We start from the raw sequence: 18174 nt of genomic DNA, 5'->3' as shown, positions 1-18174 counted from the left end.
TGATGCTTATCTTTCTTATGTGTCGGACACTAAAGTATTTAAATCAAAAATTAAATCAGTGCTAGTAGTTTGTAAATATCCTGATGTGTTTCTGGAAGAGATACCCGGATTACGCCGGTTAGAGAAGTAAATTTTTCTATAGATATTGTTCTGGGGACAATACCGATATTTATAGCACCCTACAGAATGGCTCCTACTGAATTAAATGAGCTAAAAGCATAGTTGCAAGAACTGATTGATAGAGGTTTTACTTGACTTAGTTCTTCACATTGGGGTGCACCAGTTCTGTTTATTAAGAAAAAGGATGGATCCTTGAGATTGTGTATTGATTACCGACAGTTAAACAATGTCACAATTCAGAATAAGTATCCACTGCCTAGTATTAGTGACATGTTTGATCAGTTGAAAGGTGCTACAGTATTTTCGAAGATAAATCTACGTTCTAGTTACTATCAGTTACGAGTGAAAAACTTGGATGTACCAAAAACAACTTTCAAAACCAAGTACGAACATTATGAATTCCTTGTGATGTCGTTTGGCTTGACTAATACACCTGCAGTGTTTACGGATTTAATGAATAGAATTTTCAGAATGTATCTGGATAGATATTTTGTAGTATTTATTGATGATATTCTGGTATATTCCCGAGATGCAAATGAACAAGCTGGTCATTTGAGAATTATTCTGCAAACACTACGTAAGAAACAATTGTATGCTAAATTTAGTAAATGTGATTTTTGGCTTTGGGAAGTTGGTTCTCTGGGACATATAGTGTCTGCTGAAGGCATCAAAGTAGATCTGAATAAAATTTCAACAATTGTTAACTGGAAACCACCGAAATATGTTTTTTAAGTCAGAAGTTTTCTGGGATTGACTGGTTATTATCGGAGATTTGTACAAGGATTCTCGATGATAAATTCGCCGATGACAGGGCTATTACAAAAAGATGTGAAATTTGAATAGACTAATAAATGTCAACAAAGCTTTGGTCAGTTGAAAGCCCTGTTGACTGAAGTACTAGTTCTGGTTCAACCAGAATCGAATAAGGAATTTGTGATTTACAGTGATGCATCATTGAATGGCTTAGGCTGTGTTTTGATGTAAGAAGGTAAAGTAATAGCTTATGATTCTAGACAACTTAAGCCACATGAAAAGAATTACCCAATACATGATCTTGAATTAGCAGATATTGTATTTGCTTTAAAAATTTGGCGACACTACTTGTTTGGTGAAAAATTTCACATATTCACTGATCATAAAAGTTTAAAGCATTTAATATCACAGAAAGATTTGAATCTGAGACAATGCAGATGGCTTAAATTGTTGAAAGATTATGATCTGGTTATTGATTATCATCCGGAAAAAGAAAATGTAGTTACAGATGCTCTGAGTAGAAAGTCTCAGTTTGCTTTGTGAGCAATGAATACCTGATTGACATTGTCTAATGATGGTTTGATTTTAGCTGAGTTAAAATCTAGCCCGACATTTCTACAGTAGATTTTTTAAGCCCAGAAAAATGATGATGAGTTACAAGCTAAGCAAGTGCAATATGAGTTAAATCCCAATTTAGAATTTCATATTGGACCCGATGATTGTCTGTTATTTCAAGGCAGGATCTGTGTACCGAAGAATCCAGAACTTGTATAGAAGATTTTATACAAAGCTCACAGTGGTATTATGTCTGTTCATCCGGGGAGTAATAAAATGTATAATAATTTGAAAAAGGTGTGCTGGTGGCTGGGAATAAAGAGCGATATTTTTGAATTTGTATCTAGATGTTTGATATGTCAACAAGTTAAAGCTGAACATCAATTACCTTTAGGATTATTACAACCAGTCACGATGCCGGAATGGAAACAGGAAAGAGTTACCATGGATTTTGTGTCGGGGTTGCCCCTACTCCGAAAAAGAAAGATGTTATTTGGGTAATCGTTGACTGTTTGACAAAATCTGCACACTTTATTCTGTACGTATAGATTTTTCCCTGGATAGATTGGCTGAGTTGTATGTTTATGAGGTTGTCAAATTACACGGTGTGCCAATTGCTATTATTTCTGATAGAGATTCGTGGTTTACATCCTAATTCTGGAACAAGTTGTAAGAAGACTTGGGTACACAATTACATTTCAGTACTGAATTTCATCCTCAGACTGATGGCCAGTCCGAACGTGTAATACAGATTCTTGAAGATGTTTCAGTGTTGTGTTTTAGAATTCAAAGGCAATTGGGAGAAATATTTTCCGTTAGTCGAATTCGTATATAATAACAACTATTAGTCAAGCATTAAGATGACACCGTATGAAGTTTTATATGGATGCAAATGTAGAACTCCATTGTATTGAATTGAGCTCTGTGAGAAAAAGATACATGGAGCTGATCTGATACTTGAAACCGAAGAGAAAGTGAAAGTGATTCTAGATAGTTTAGAAGTAGCTTCTAATCGCCAGAAATCTTATGCGGATCCTAAACATAAAGAAATAGAATTTCAAGTTGGCGACAAGGTATTTTTAAACTTTTCACCTTGGAAGAAAATTCTTCGATTTGGCCGTAAAAGAAAACTAAGTCTACAATTCATTGGGCCATTTGAGATCACTGAAAGAATCGGACCTATTGCGTACCGATTGGCATTGCCGCCAGAGCTTAATAGAATTCACAATGTTTTCCATGTGTCTATGTTACGACGGTATTGGTCAGATCATTAACATGTTATCTCTCTAACGGAGGTTGAGATTCAGCCTGATATGACTTACAGTGAGGAATAGATCAAAATTTTGGCATATGAGACGAAAGAATTGAGAAATAAAAAGGTAGCTTTAGTGAAAGTCCTCTGGCAACAACATGGAATAGAAGAAGCTACCTGGGAACCTGATGAAGCAATGAGAAAGCAATATCCAAACCTCTTTACTGGCAAGATTTTCGAGGACGAAAATCTTTAAGGGGGGAGAGTTGTAACAGCTCGTTTTCAGTGAAATTAGAGCAGTGGTTTTGGGACTACAAATCCAAATTTGTAAGAAAATTTATTTTAAAATTATTTTATGGTCTACCATATGATAGGAATATCGTATAAAAATTTTATTAAGAAAATTTTACTGATTAAATGTTTAATTGATAAAAGGACCAAATTGCATGAAATACAAAAGTTGAGTTCTAGTAGCTATAAGTATCAAATAGCTATGGAATTCAAAATTTGAGGTCCATATATGGAAAATAGACCATTAAGAGGAGTTAGTAGATAAGTATGATAATTCATCCATGGAAAATTAAATAAAGAAAATGATGAAATTGAAAATTGAATAAAATAAAAGATGATAAATAAATAAATATCTAATATCATCATTTATCATCATCTTTCTCAATTAAAAAAAATATGGAAACCCTAATTATGGTGTTGAGTTTTTAAGCAAGCTTAATTAGTCTAATTAGGTAAGTATTTTGGTCACGTTTTTAGTAATTTTCATATTTCTGATACCGTAATAGCTTAATCTAGCTATCTTGGGGATTAATTTGTAAAGTTATTAAAGTAATAGGGTTTTTCCATGGATGAGTATGCATGAATTATGAAGTTTTATGGTAGAAAATGAAAGGTTGTTGATAGATAAACAACTTTTGTAAAGGGAATTTTGATAAAATTGTGATTTAGGGACTAAATTGAAAAGTTGTAAAATTCATGGAAAAATTCTAAATTTTATGAAATGCATGGGCTGTTAAAGTTACATGTCTAAATCAACTAGGCTTGGAATAAGGATTAAATTGCATGAATTTCATTTTTTAAGCCTAAGGACGAAATCGTAATTAAATAAAAGTATAAGGGAAAAATGGTAATTTTACCTAAGATGTGAATTTAATTGAATTGAATATGAATTGTATTAAATTGAGTTAAATTTACTTGTATAGATCCGGATAGACAAAATATGGAATTAGATCGAGGAAAAGAGAAAGTGTTGGATTAATAGACAATAAATCAACAAACACTTATCATGGTAAGTTCGTGTACCTTAATTGAATGATTATATTTTTTAAACTGAATTGTGTGTATGTAAATGTATAATTGCTATGTTTACGAAAATTGATTACATACCCGATAATGAACACCAAGTAATAAGTCCCGATTGGACAAATGAAATTAGATGGATACAGGGTTCCCAAATTGGTTGTAGTCCTGCATATATTGCGGACACACCACAGCTTGAAAGAGCATCCCATTATTAGCTCTCATGAGCTTCCCGTTATATGGTTCTTGCGAGTTTCCTGTTAATAGCTCTTCGGAGCATCTCGACTGGTTATGATCCTGCATGTGTTGTAGACACACGACAGCTCTTATGAGTGTCTTGATATATGGCTCTTTGTGAGCTTCTCGATTAAAGGCTCTTTGTGAGCCAATATGGCTCTCTTGAACTTCTCGATATATGGCTATCCAGAGTTTCCCGATTAATGGCTCTTCGGAGCTACCTGTTATTGGCTCGCATGAGCTTTCTGAATATGACTCTTATGAGCTTCCTATTGTACAGCCCAAATAAGCTTCCCGTTACATGGCTTACATGAGCTTCCTGTTATATGGCTCGAAAAAGCTTCCCATTTATGTACTCGTAGAAGCATTTCCGAATATGAATTGACATATTATAGTTTTGTACACTTTGTGTGTACTACCTTTGTATCCATCGAGATTTTAAATGGTTCAACGGGAAAAGTTCTGATATGAGATAATATGGATTCGAAATGGATTATTATTGAATATATCTGAAATACATGGAAATGGTTTGTAGATGTTATATGAATCCATGATATGGGAAGTATATGTATATGGCAATTCTATTGTTATGAACTCGTATATGTCCATTGATATTTCTATGAAATACATGACTAACATGTTGACGAGGATATGTGTTTAGGTTTTTGGCCAAGTTGTTTGGAATGTGTTTTGTGTGCTTACCTTTAATGTGATTAAATGGTAAGTTAAATTCCATGTTATACGGACGTACTAAGCATTATATGCTTACTCTATTTTATTTTCCCTGTTTTATAATATTCGGAAGCTCGTAAAGGTTGGAGGTTGGTTGGAGCATCATCACACTATCTCCCGACTTATTTTGATATACTATCTCTCACTCATTTCGGTATAAATAGTAAATTCATTTTAGTTATAATGGCATGTATAGGTTAATTAGCTAAAATGTTGGCATGTAAATGTTTGATTGATGATAGCCATTTGAATTGCTTATGCTTGATATATTTTGATGTATATATAAGTATATTTGTCATGTTAGAAGTATTGAGCTTGATTATGCATATATGCATTTGGTTATTTAGGTAAATATGAACACTAAGTAGACATGATAATAAATTTTCATTTGAGGTGCTTAAGAGCACATTGTTTGTGTGTGGTAATATGTTATGTTTAAGGCATGATTTTGGCTTGATTTGAATGTCTTGAATTGGTTGGTGAATGTGTTTAAGTGTTAATGTAGGTGGAAGACAAATTGGTTGAGAAATGTGGCTTTGGAAATGACCTATTTTCGTCTACACGGGCAGAGACACTGGCATATGTCTCAACCGTATGTGACAAACGGCCTAGCACATGGGCGTGTGGTTTGGCTGTGTGTCCCCTGTATCTTTGAAATTTCAAAACAGAAAACTTAGAATTTATCACACGGCCTGGCACACAGGCGTGTGGCTTGGCCGTATAACCCCTGCACCTATTTAATGCAAATTTTTATGTTCACACGGCCTAGCACACGGACGTGTGACTTGGCCATGCAACCTAGGTCAGAGAGTTACACAGGTATGGACACGAGCTAGGACACGGGTGTGTGCCCTATTTCGAATGCCTACATGGCCTGAGACACGAGCGTATCACTTGGCCATGTGAGCCACACGACCTAACCGCATGGGCGTGTGTCCCCTGCACCTTGATAAAATTTTGAGATTTTGCGAAAAGTTTTCTAAGTACCCGGTTTAGTCTCGACTTGTTTCTAATGTGTATTTTGGACCTTGAGAGTTCATATAAGGGATTTTATGAATAATTTCTTATATAAATGTTAAGTATTATGAATTGTCTGTATTTGTTCTGTATATTCTGGTAATGATCCGTAACTCTGTTCTGGGGACGGATATGGGTTAGGGTGTTTCAAAACATATATTCATGTAGCATTAATGTCAAGGACAAAATGATAGAGAACATCATCAAGAACAGGGATGGATTCAAGGAGGGCCTTTTGAAATTTTTAAAATTTTGAATTTTATATATAAACCGTCATGTATTTTAGATTTGGTGTCCATATTGTATAACATTCGCCCTATTGGCCAAATTGTATTTCATATAATTTGCCCCTTAAGCCATAAGGTTATACTTTATATTAACAAAGTAGTTTTCAGTTTTTAATTATATAACTTTAATAATAATCAAATATTAATGTATGATGGGCCTTGAAAGATTAAACTTAGAAGTCCAATATGGACTTTAAAGCCAAATTTCAGAATTAATTGATTTGGCACTTTTTCAGGTTAAAGAAAAAAGTCGTTCGGATTTAAAAGTTTCACCCCCTTGGAGTAAAATCTTAGGTTTGTCCCAGTCAAGAAGAAACCCATTTCTATACACTAGTCACAGAAGCCGATCTTCGATAATATCCAACACCAAAGTGAGCAAATGCAGACTGCCTTGAGGTTTTAAGAATACGATGATGCCTTCCTGTGGAAAAAAAAAGGAGAAAAAAAGTAAAGCTAAGAAGATTTTAGAATTAACATAACCTATTTTTCTTTGTCCTTTGGCTTTTCATAAAAAAAAAAATTTGAACCCAAAAGTAAAAGTATTTTTATTTTTGGAAAAAACACTTTTAGAGTCCAATGACATTTTTAACCCTATTTATAACCCAATATATTTTATGTAATATTTATATTGGGTATATAATTATTTTTCTATTGAAATTTATTTGAAATATACCACTATATATTTAAATTTATAATGGTTATATTTTAATAATATTTAAAATATAAATTATATATTCAAATTAAGTTTTAAAAATAATTAATATTAATTGCTTAAAAATATTTACAATTTATATTTCATATATTAAAATATTAATAATGAATAACAATAAAAAAATTATATTCGTACTAAAGTATCATAATATTAATGAATTTGAAACATAATTTGAATACATATTTTACTTCACAACTTCATGTTTAAAATAAACATTTTATTTTCTCAAAAGTATTTTTTGACAACAATACTAAACACTTAAATTTTAAATCAAAATTTTCAAAAATAATAAAAGATTTTGTAAAAAAAACTTTTTTTTAAGTAAATATTCATTAACACCGGATGGCCATAAAACCAGACATCATTATTTGGCATTTACTTTGGTCTATCTACTTCCAAGCTCATAACGATTCAAGGTAAGTTTTTTCTTTTTTTCTTTTTCCTTTTAAATAGAATATATTGCTAATCTGACTTTGAATTTTTTTACCAAGTCAATCTTATTGGTCCAAAGTTTAGTTCGTAGATTTATTTTGTATAAGATGGAGAGTTGATAATTTCGAAATTCGAAGAACAGAGAAAAGTGGATTTTCTCATAGAGAGAATGCTAGCGTAGAGCTGAGAAATGCACACGATAATACCGACTATGTGTAAGGTGATTATAGGCAATCAGATGAGATAGGTTAGAGCTAAATCTTATGTACAACGCATCATATTTTATTAAAACCTTAGAATTTAAGTGAATGGACGTGTATAATGTTAGAAAATTGATGAAATTATCTAGTTACGAAATAGACTCAACAAGAGACGCCATAACATGCAATTTAATGAATTTATTTTGAATTAAAAAAAAAGTGTTCGGTTTTTTGTAATATTTATATTATTTGCTCTCATATATCTACTTTAATTTTATTTGTTATTTTTTTATAAATCAAGTTTATATATATGAAATATATCGTATTATTAACCAGTATAAGTATCATTTAAGTATATATTCTATTTTACAACATCATATCTAAAATGGTCAACTGAGGTTTCACTTGGTTGGCATCAATATTGTTATGAATACAGGAGCACGTGGGTTTCAATGCGTTAAAACATATTTATCCTCTTATTTAAAAGTTAAGAAGGATTATGAGTAGTTCTAAACTTTATATCTTAACAAAAAATCATATCTAAAATAAAAATTTTATTTCTCAAAAACATTCTTTGACAGCAATGGTAAACACTAGAGGTGCTCATGGGTTAGGCCGGGCCGGGTTTGGGTTGGGCTCAACTAAAAATTCAAACTCATTTATTGGGCTCGGGCCAAGCCAGACCCAAAAAATGGGCATAAAATTTTATCTAAGCCCGACTCGAATAAAAATGCTAAAACTCAGGCCCAGCCATATTAATTTTTTATATTATTTTTATATAATTTTCAAATATATATAATACATTAAAAATACTAAAAATATTAAAATAATAACAAAAATTAACAAATGCCTTTAAAATAATAATAAAATTAACAATAAAATAAGTTTTATACAATATCCAAACAATAACAATAAAATAATAGCAACATAATAGTAAAATGGTAACAAAATAGGGAGAAAACTACAAGAAAATAACATTAAAAAATAAAAAATACAAATTTTTTTGTCTTTTAGTGAATTCGGGTTGGACTAGACTGGACCCAAACCAAAAATGCCTTACCCAAGGCCTAACCTATTTTTTAAACGAACCTTATTTTTTTGTCTAAACTCATTTTTCGGGCCTATATTTTTGCCCAAACCTCCTACATTTCAGGCGGACCTTCGAGTCGAATCACCCATGAGCAGGTCTAATAAACACAACCAAACTTTTCAATAGCACTTTCCAATTTTCAACCCTATGATAAGTCTAATCCTAAATCAAAATTCATAAACCAAATCAAATTTCATAAACCTAATTAGACATTGAATCAATTCATTTTGTATTGCCTATAAATATTTTTAAACCTAACTTGTTCAGACAGTAGAATTTGGTTAAGTTGATCGTTTTTTCAGAAGGAAAAAGCCCTGAAAGTTATATAGTAACATTTATAAATTTGTTTGGAAAAAAAATACAATAAATAGATTTAAAAACTTGAAAAGCGTGGTGGTAATAACGTAGGCAATGACTAAAAAGATATAAAAAAGGCAAAGCTAGGTGAGCAGACAAAAACAAGATTCTTGTCAAACTTTTGGGAAAGGAAACGTCCCTCGAGACTGTTTAAAAAGAGATGAAATAAATATAAACCCAAAAGCCTGAAGACAAAGAAAGAATACGTATCTTGTGGTAGACTGAGGGTTAAGAATATCCAAAGCCGACTTTTGCATGCGAACAAAGTAATGCATATAACCCAAGCTTGCTTTGCCTGCTCGTCTCTACGCCTATGAACATCACCTACACCACCACTTCTTCCTTCGTCTTTGCTTTTATAAACCACCCAACCTATTCATTCCTTGTATACCTCCACTTTTCTTTCTTGAACCCATTAATGAAGAATTTGCCACACCTCATTCTCCTTTGTTTTTGATACAGGAATCTGCCATCAACCAGATTACTTGCATCTATAGGTAATAATTCTATTATCTCTCACCCAACATTATTTAATTCAAATCAAGATGAAATGTTTTTCTTTTTCTAATTTTATCTGCATAATCCTTAGACTGATCGCTTATGCCATTTTCTGGTGCCGGCCGGGAAAAGCAGAAGATTAATTGAGCAGTACTAGAAACCAAAGTCTACCACCATTTCAAAGGAGGTATAACTCTGTTGTTTTTTGTATTGTATTGTATCCAAATCTCTTAAATGTTCAATCCTGGATGAGCAAATAACATCCCTTGATTCTTTGAAGCTGTAACAATGAACATCTTTAAAATTGCATTCTTCCTATATCACCATTTTAGGGAGAGAAAGAAATAAGAGACAAAAGTAACAATAACTGACCTTAACTTCCGATTTTGCAGAGAAGAGAACCCATTATTGGTTTCAAAACCAATTTTCTGGCAAAATGACTAGTTGGAATCATGATTCAAACTATATAACAGAGCAAGTAGTTGGAGTTGCAGCTGCTGCATATGTCATTACATCGATTGCAGAACCCTCTTCGATCAAGGACAAGAACAGAAAGGAAGGTCCAACATTTTCAACATGGAAACCTGGCATCGTATCTGAACAATTTTCAGGTAAAGATTCAAGGCATAAGAAATAGAATCCGGATATCCATGTAACAAAGCATTAAGAATTCTTCTTGCTGCCTGTTTAACCAAAACAAATTAACAGGTGAAGGTTCCAAGAAAGTTCCAGACAGTGCAGACATCAAAGTGCCAGTACCCAATGCCAAAGATGAAAAAGCAACTAGACATGGGTCATCGTTTAGAAGACCTGCTATTTTTACTGATAACGCGGGCAGCTCTAGTCGTACAGAACCTGGAAGTTCCCGGAAACCTGATACACTTTCCAGTCAACCAGAACGTGCAGCACCGAAACCTGAAAGAGCAACATCAAAACCAGACCATCATGCCATTAAACCAGGAACTCCTGCAACAAGACCCGAACTGCCTCCTACCCCTAAACCTGTGCCTCCGGTGGTAGAACCCAAAAGACAGCATACAGTAAGGCCAGGGTCAGATCAAGCAAAAGCAGATGCTTGGGAGAAAGCAGAGATGGTTAAAATCAAAGACCGGTAATAATACATTGACACCGAGAAGCACTAATTGTTTAGTACTAAACAGTTGTAGGCAATTAGAAGCATATGATCTTCTTCACTAACAATGAATTACAGGTATGTGAAGTTAAATAACACTATACTCGAATGGGAGGAAAAGAAGAAAAAGAAGGCCAGAAGCAAGCTGGACAAAGCAGAGGTTAGACTTGTTTTCTAAAGTCGAACTAATTCTTAGAAACTAACAGCTTATTCAGAAGTTAGACATGGTTTTCTTTTCTAATTTACAACTATTTCTTAGAAACTAACAGCTTAATTCTTCAAGCAGAAGAGTGAATCGGAGAAAAAGAGAGCAAGAGCCTTAACCAAATTTAGGAATGAAATGGACTACATCAAACAAGTTGCAGATGGAGCAAGAGCACAGGCAAATGCTAGACAAAGAAATGATGAGCTTAAAGCAAAGGAAAAGGCAAACATAATTAGAACAACAGGAGAGCTTCCAATGACATGCTTCTGCTGTTGAATTTAACTAATAAGTAGTATCATGACTTTCAAGTCACATATAAAACCACTACACAATGCTTTGACTAATTAAACGATGCCTAAGCACAAGTAGAGACACCGTAATTTTAATCATTTAGCCTTGTTTCAAACAGATAATTCTTCAAGAACCTTGAGTTGCTTTACTAATATTTCTGACAACTGATGTTTAGTATGAACATATATGAAGCCATATAGCAGCTCATGCAGAAAATCCTAGCCCTTGTCTTGGACAAAGACTCTGTTACTCAAAATAAAATAATAAATTTACAGCGCAAATGATGTGACGATAAAATGCAGAAATTGTTTTATATTATTTTGATCATGAAGGAATTTGAATAGTCTTGAAGATTGACAGTATAATCCAAACTTCAATTGCTGCAGAAGCATGAATGAAAATCCAACTTTTTCTGGAAATTATAAATCTAAAGTACAAAAATAAAATAAATAAATAAACCCTCCAACCATCTGAATACCTCCCACCATTACTACTGAATAACAAGAAACTAATACTTGAAACTGCAAAAACCTTGAGGATAACAAGAACATGCTGAGAGTTTAAATCCTTAGTTAACCATATCTTACTAGGGCTTTTAGATTGTGCATGAACATTCAACTGTCACCAAAAGATAAACAATACTGCAAGTTTCCACGCTGAATTTGAACCATAATGAAAAGAGCTCTATATCATGCACAAGAATAAAATGAAGATAAGCAGAATCTTCAAGGTTAATGCAGCAAGCTTTATTTCAATAATCATCAGATAGCAGGAGATACGAGCCCAAGTTAGACAAAAGCAACGAGGCCATTTGTGCATTCAGAAATAGTTAAAAAAAACCAGTTAAAATATAATAGGAAGTAAAGCCATACACCACAATGACAAAAGCTGCAATGAGTCCTCATAATTTTCAAGGGCTAAAAGATTAAGCAACCGGCAAAACCATTTATCTTAACTTGAACTGTCTGCAACGATATAAAGTTGCAAATTGTATATAAAAATGCAGAAAAATTATGAAAATGAACAAAAAAAAAACACCACAATTAACTGCAAATTATATTCTTTTGAGAACTCAAGCTTGTACAACAAGTAAGTTGACATTTCAATGACATTTAATTAAGGGCACAACCACAATTTCCAAAACAAGCTTTTGAGATGTTTTGAAGTCACTCAGTCACAGTCCATATCAAAAACAATGCATTAATCTGAAAGCTTCAGGATACTAAAAAATCCCATTACCAGCGTGGAGCTACTAAATTTCAAATAAAAGCAGTGGAGCGAGCATTGGAAGAAGGATGATCACACGGATAGATGTGTTCACTTGGAACCATATATCTCTCTGACCTTTGAAGTGAGAAAGCAACATCTCATGAGGTGATTTCTCTTACCAACCTATCCAACATAGGCAATGCAAAGTACAGTACCAAGAAAGACGGGATGGCAAAAACAACTGTGACCAGAAAGTGGAGTAATAAGATAACAGCACTCCCCGGTATTGCAAAGAAGACAACCAGAAGGAAAATGGTGACCAATGGGAACTTGGATGTAAAGTGAATGAAGAAATCCAATGATTTATGAAGCGAGAAATGATGCCTCTCAGCATTATTTCTGCCACCAGTATCTAGAGACCTATTTTGTTCAGAACGATTGGCATATGATCCTCTCCTAACAACACCACTGATAGCTTGATTGCCAAGCATTAAATTACATCTCAGAGAGCCAACGGCTTGATTGTCCCCAGATAGATTTCTCCTGGAAATGCCATACCTATCCCCATTCAAACTCTCGATCATCCACAAAATGAAGAAGTTCTTCCGAGGGAACTTGAGGTTCCCCTTATAAACTAGCCGTAGCGCTATTAAGTGGCACCATGGGCAAGAAATGAACATGGGGATCTTGATTTGCTGAGTGGGGAGTTTCAAAACAGCAGGTTGGAGACCCAGGATACAATTTTGGCAAAGAGTGTGACCACACCATAAGACATAAGGCACATTCTCAACAATGTTGAAAGGTTCCCAACAAATGGGACACTCTAATCCTTCATCTCTACTACCATTTGAACACAGCTCATCATCTGAACACTCGGAACAAGCTTGATTCGCCTCTTTTGAACTCTTTAACCCAATGCTAGCAATGGTATTTGAAGCAAAACTCCACATTTTGACAGAACAATAACAATAAAAATAAATTACAACTAACTCTTAACTACTTAGAATCTTAGACCAGAAAATCAGGGACTTCCGACATAACAAACCTGAAAATAAAGAAAGAAAGAAAAGATTTTAGAAGATGGAAGACAATTGTTCATAATTCAAATATATCTCAATTCATTATTCTTTTACTTTTAGATTCAGCATAATCATCCAATAATTATATTCATAAAATACAAATTAAAATCTCAGTAAATGTGAAAAGAACCCCACAAAAAATTTGAAATTTTAGATATGAAATTATAAAATTTACAGATTCTAAAAGGTGAAAAAAAATACCTTAAAAATGTTGGATGGGTTTGGGAGCAGAGAAGAGATCCAAAGAGAAAGAAAAAAGATAGTTCTCATTCGACGAGACGACACTGTTTAAATAAGAACCAGAACTAACCAACCTGGTCAACGAGTAAACCACCGATGAAAACGCCGTCGCTTAGTACTCCCCCTCGACTCCAACTGAATAACTGAAATCATTTTTATTATTTTATAATTATTTTTTCACTCCTTCCGGAGTTTGTTATTAGCGATTATAGTATATGTGTTTTAACTTCAACACGTCACTTCCTAGATTATTTACACGTTGCATATAGAATATTTACAAATTTATTATAAATATGATTTAATTTAATAGTGTAGTAATGTTTTTTTTTAAAATTTTATAAATAATTTAATATTTAAGTTTGTTAATCTTTTAACATATAATAACTCATAATCATGGTTTGTTTTTGTTATATTCCTCTACCCTTGAGATACATGTCAGTAGTATAAACAACATTGACCTTCCTGTAATCTGGTCAAAGAAAGTACATCCTTCATAATAAGAAGGCTTTTCACCTTTCGTTGCCTCCAAGATGTTAAGGCATCTATTTTTTAGGTGTGAACATTTTTCTAATGTAAACATGCCCTTGAGCTTTTGTAGAGTCTAGTTGGGCTTAATAACCTTGTACTAATTGAGTGAATGATGGATTGGGCCTCACAATGTACACTTTTCACATATTAGATGAGGACAATCTTCTTCATAGTTGTAACACCCCTAGCCCATATTCATCACAAGGTTAGAGCTACGAAGTGTTACCGGAGCATAATGTCAAGGTACAATTAGTTAACAATAACAATTCATCACATAAATCATAACAACATCAACCAAAGTCATACATACGGTCCCTTTTATGAGCCCTCAAGGCCTTAAAAAGACATTATAAACAAATCAGAACTAAATCGGAAACATATGAATTTTTTGGAAAAAGTTAAAATTTTTCAAACTGTAAGGGTCACATGGCCAAAAGACATGTCCATTTCTTTGGCCATGTGGACATTCGAAATAGGGACACAAGATCGTGTCCCAGCCTATGTCCATACCCATGTAACTCATTCACTTGGGTTACACGGCCAAGCCACAAGCCCGTGCGCTAGGCCGTGTACCCTTCGAAATAACCCCACACGTCCATATGCCAAGCCGTGTGCTAAGTCGTGTAACAGCCTGACTTGCAAACCTTTGAAGGTTACAGGGGACACATGGCCGTGTCGTCTAGCCATGCGTCACACACGGCTGAGACACGCCCGTGTAGACGAAAAATAGCCCATTCCCAAGCTATTTTTCTCACCCAAACTCACACCTCATGTACAAGCCATTTGCACCTAAAATCAAGCATTTAAAACACACTTTGCATATGCATATCCAAGCTTATACAACATAGAAACTATCCATTCAACCAATATGCCAAAATGGCACCTCAATTTCAACAATCAAACTTACCTAACACCTAACCATTTCATTCACTAAATTTACCAATTGAACAATTACAAAGCCATTTTTATCCATATCTTCATATACCAAAATGCATACACAACTAATACCAAATGACTATTTTCCCAACTAACATATACTATACAAATTTGACCAAAAGATGGTCACTTCCAAACTACTTAAACTAGCCATTTCCAACATCATTCTACATTCATTCCACACCAACCATTCATTGTTACCATACCATTTCCATCAATATTTCCTTACTATCATCTTAACCAACAGAACATCAAATTATCAAGCACACAAAATACCATAAAATCTTAATATCATACCAACTAATTCATCAGCCAAGATAACATATATACAAGCCAAACATAATGGCTAAATTCATTAAACAAAACACCTATACATGTCATTATAACCATGACTCAAAATCATCAAAAACCACCGATTTAGCCGATGGATAGTGTGATGGATCTCCGACAAGCTTCCAATTTGTACGAACCTCCGATTATCTAGAAACATAGGAGAAAATCACGCAAGTAAGCTTATAATGCTTAGTAAGTTCGTAAATCATAAATAATACTTACCATTTCATTATAAAATCCTAAAGGCAAAAATAGTGAGCATATCCAACATTGCTTGGCACAAGCCTAAGCACCAACAACAATTCACAATAGTGATTAACATATAACTTAATCAAATTCATTACACAACAAAGAGCTTCCTTAAGCTTTCCATGTAAACATTCTTACTAAAAATATTTAATCACTATCATTTCATACCTTTCTCATGCTTTTATGACATTATAAGTCGAAGTTTATACCTATCCTTCCCTTTTTGTATCCCCGTTGAACCACTAGAATAATATTGGATACTCGAGAATTTCACACACTATGTGCTAACACGTGGTCGAAACCACTACTATCTCATATCTCGTATAATTGCTCTCTCTCGAGCCATAAGTGGGTCTGCTCACACAAGTTGTCAGTTAGGACGTAGCTACACGGTGCTGCTCACACAAGCTGTCAAGTAACCGTAACACATGCTGGAAACTCAACCATCGGTAGGGCATACAAGACCAGCACCTAAAACACGGTAACCCCTAATGACATGTCATTTGTAACCTATATATTCTTAATGTAACACCCCGAACCCGAGACCGTCACCGGAGTCGAACACGAGGTGTTAACAGACTTTTTTAAAAAAATTTCCAGACACTTCCAATCTGCGTAATAGTCGCTTTAAAAATCATATCTTGAGTTCAGAAACTCGGAATCCAGTTCCGTAAATTTTCCCTGAAACTAGACTCATATGCCCATCTAAATAGTTTTTTATAGAATTTTTGGTTGGGTCAATTAGTACAGTTTATTAGTCAAAGTATCCCATGTTACAGGGATCGACTACCCTGACCTTTGCGCATTACGACTTAGATATCTCCCTGTACAGGGCTTCAATACCAATGCCGTTTGTTTCTATAGAAACTAGACTCAGAGAGGAATCTATACATATATGGCTTGACTCCTAATTGTCTCTGGTTAATTTATAATGAATTTCCAAAGTCGGAACAGGAAATCCAGAAACCGTTCTGGCCCTGTCTCACAAGAACCTGAATATCTCTTAACATACTGTCCGTATGATTATTTCGTTACTTTCCTATGAAAATAGATTCATCAAGGTTCGTTTACATAATTTATTCACTATTTAATTCCATTCCTACTATTTTTAGTGAATTTCCAAATCTACATCACTGCTGCTGTCAGCATCTGCCTTTAAGGTAGACTTTACCTATTTCATAGTTTCCATGATTCAACTAGCCCTTTTTGCATAAGTAGCACAATTTATGATAGTGATTAACCATTCCCATGGCCAATCCTTGTCAAGCCTATCCACACCTCTCAATAACCATATCCATACCAAATGATTATAACATTACACTCAAACATATATAAGCCATTTTCGCATGGCTATCCAAAATTATACAAGTCCAAAGGGTCCATGACCCACAACAAACGGGTAGTCCTATACATGCCATTTCGAAGTTCAACCAAAATTGTACCAAAAGGGGGGCTTTGATAGTGTGGGCGACTTCGACTTCAAAATCCCGAGTCCGATAGCTGGAGAACCAAAATCTATAAAATAGAGGATCAAAGAAACGGAGTAAGCAATTTATGCTTAGTAAGTTTTGAGCAAGGAATTCCAGCACAGCAAAAGTATAGCATTCATATAGCTAAACGAATAATTTCATATGCACAAATTTTCGATATCATACTTGCTTCACATTACCAACCCTTATGTACATACACAAAAGATTAACTTAGCCAAAGGCCGGTAGCTCGTTTATCAACTGAGCGAATACTTATTTGTAAGGGCTCAACTAAATTCAAGCACATACGAAACATACCTCAATGTTGGGATGTTTCTAGAGTATTTACTGAAATTTTTACAACAAGATCATTCATTCCCAAATCACGTACCTTCGGAATTTAACCGGATATAGCTACTCGTTCAAATGCCTTCGGGACATAGCCCGGTTATAGTAACTCGCACAATTGCCTTCGGGACTTAACCCGGATTTAGTAACTCGCACAAATGCCTTCGGGCTTAGCCCGGAATTAGTATCTCGCACAAATGCCTTCGGATTTTAGTCCGGATATGGTCACTTAGCACAAAGCCTTCGGGACTTAGCCCGGACATCATTCAAATAACCATGCACATTTAACAATAAATCATGGCACATTCGTATTTCGTTTTCGTTAGTAAAACTCAAACACTAGACATTTATCATTCTTGCAATTTCGGCTCAATAGCCACACAAAGAGCATGATTTTGGTTTGCTTAAAACATGATCTAATCAAATCATAATTTAAGCTCTTTTACTCAAGAACTTACCTCGGGTGTTGTCGAACGATTCCGATAGCTATTCAACCACTTTTTCCTTCCCTTTATCGGATTTAGTTCCCCTTTGCTCTTGAGCTTAATTAAACAAATAAATTGATTTAATCATTTGAGCATCGAAAAGAGGAACACAAGGCA

At 34.2% G+C, this 18174-nt stretch overlaps 2 protein-coding genes across 5 annotated transcripts; one reads left to right on the top strand and one right to left on the bottom strand.

The window, feature by feature from the left end:
* Positions 1 to 9013: 9013 nt before the first annotated feature.
* LOC107887364 (uncharacterized) lies at positions 9014 to 13890 on the bottom strand. 4 transcript variants are annotated; one of them, XR_005916675.1, is made up of 5 exons: positions 13671 to 13830; positions 12421 to 13435; positions 10364 to 10468; positions 9926 to 10149; positions 9014 to 9833 (listed from the first exon to the last, which is right to left on the bottom strand). XR_005916675.1 is itself a non-coding variant. In XM_016811571.2 (2 exons), the coding sequence occupies exon 2, from the start codon at positions 13338 to 13340 to the stop codon at positions 12549 to 12551; it is 792 nt and encodes a 263-aa protein (XP_016667060.2). In that variant the 5' UTR covers positions 13341 to 13435; positions 13671 to 13875; the 3' UTR covers positions 12215 to 12548. The 4 variants fall into 4 exon arrangements, 1 of the variants encoding a protein (XP_016667060.2); XR_005916676.1 differs by having other exon boundaries at positions 9926 to 10468; positions 13784 to 13890; XR_005916674.1 differs by having other exon boundaries at positions 9926 to 10468.
* LOC107887363 (remorin 1.4) lies at positions 9975 to 11329 on the top strand. The gene is made up of 4 exons (XM_016811569.2): positions 9975 to 10164; positions 10262 to 10664; positions 10764 to 10845; positions 10972 to 11329. Exons 1-4 carry the CDS (start codon positions 9990 to 9992, stop codon positions 11164 to 11166), a joined length of 855 nt encoding a protein of 284 aa, XP_016667058.2. The 5' UTR covers positions 9975 to 9989; the 3' UTR covers positions 11167 to 11329.
* Positions 13891 to 18174: the final 4284 nt, after the last annotated feature.

This window comes from Gossypium hirsutum, chromosome A03, assembly GCF_007990345.1.
Source record: "Gossypium hirsutum isolate 1008001.06 chromosome A03, Gossypium_hirsutum_v2.1, whole genome shotgun sequence".
In the NCBI taxonomy this organism is placed as follows: Eukaryota; Viridiplantae; Streptophyta; class Magnoliopsida; order Malvales; family Malvaceae; genus Gossypium; species Gossypium hirsutum.
This window is presented reverse-complemented; position numbering and strand designations above follow the sequence as displayed.

Excerpts from the sequence above, each read along its gene's own strand:
- LOC107887363 (XM_016811569.2), top strand. The coding sequence starts at position 9,990 with ATGACTAGTTGGAATCATGATTCAAACTATATAACAGAGCAAGTAGTT. Across the intron at positions 10,165-10,261 it reads CGTATCTGAACAATTTTCAG|GTGAAGGTTCCAAGAAAGTT; the intron begins GTAAAGATTCAA and ends ACAAATTAACAG. Across the intron at positions 10,846-10,971 it reads GCAAGCTGGACAAAGCAGAG|AAGAGTGAATCGGAGAAAAA; the intron begins GTTAGACTTGTT and ends TTCTTCAAGCAG.
- LOC107887364 (XM_016811571.2), bottom strand. The coding sequence starts at position 13,340 with ATGTGGAGTTTTGCTTCAAATACCATTGCTAGCATTGGGTTAAAGAGT.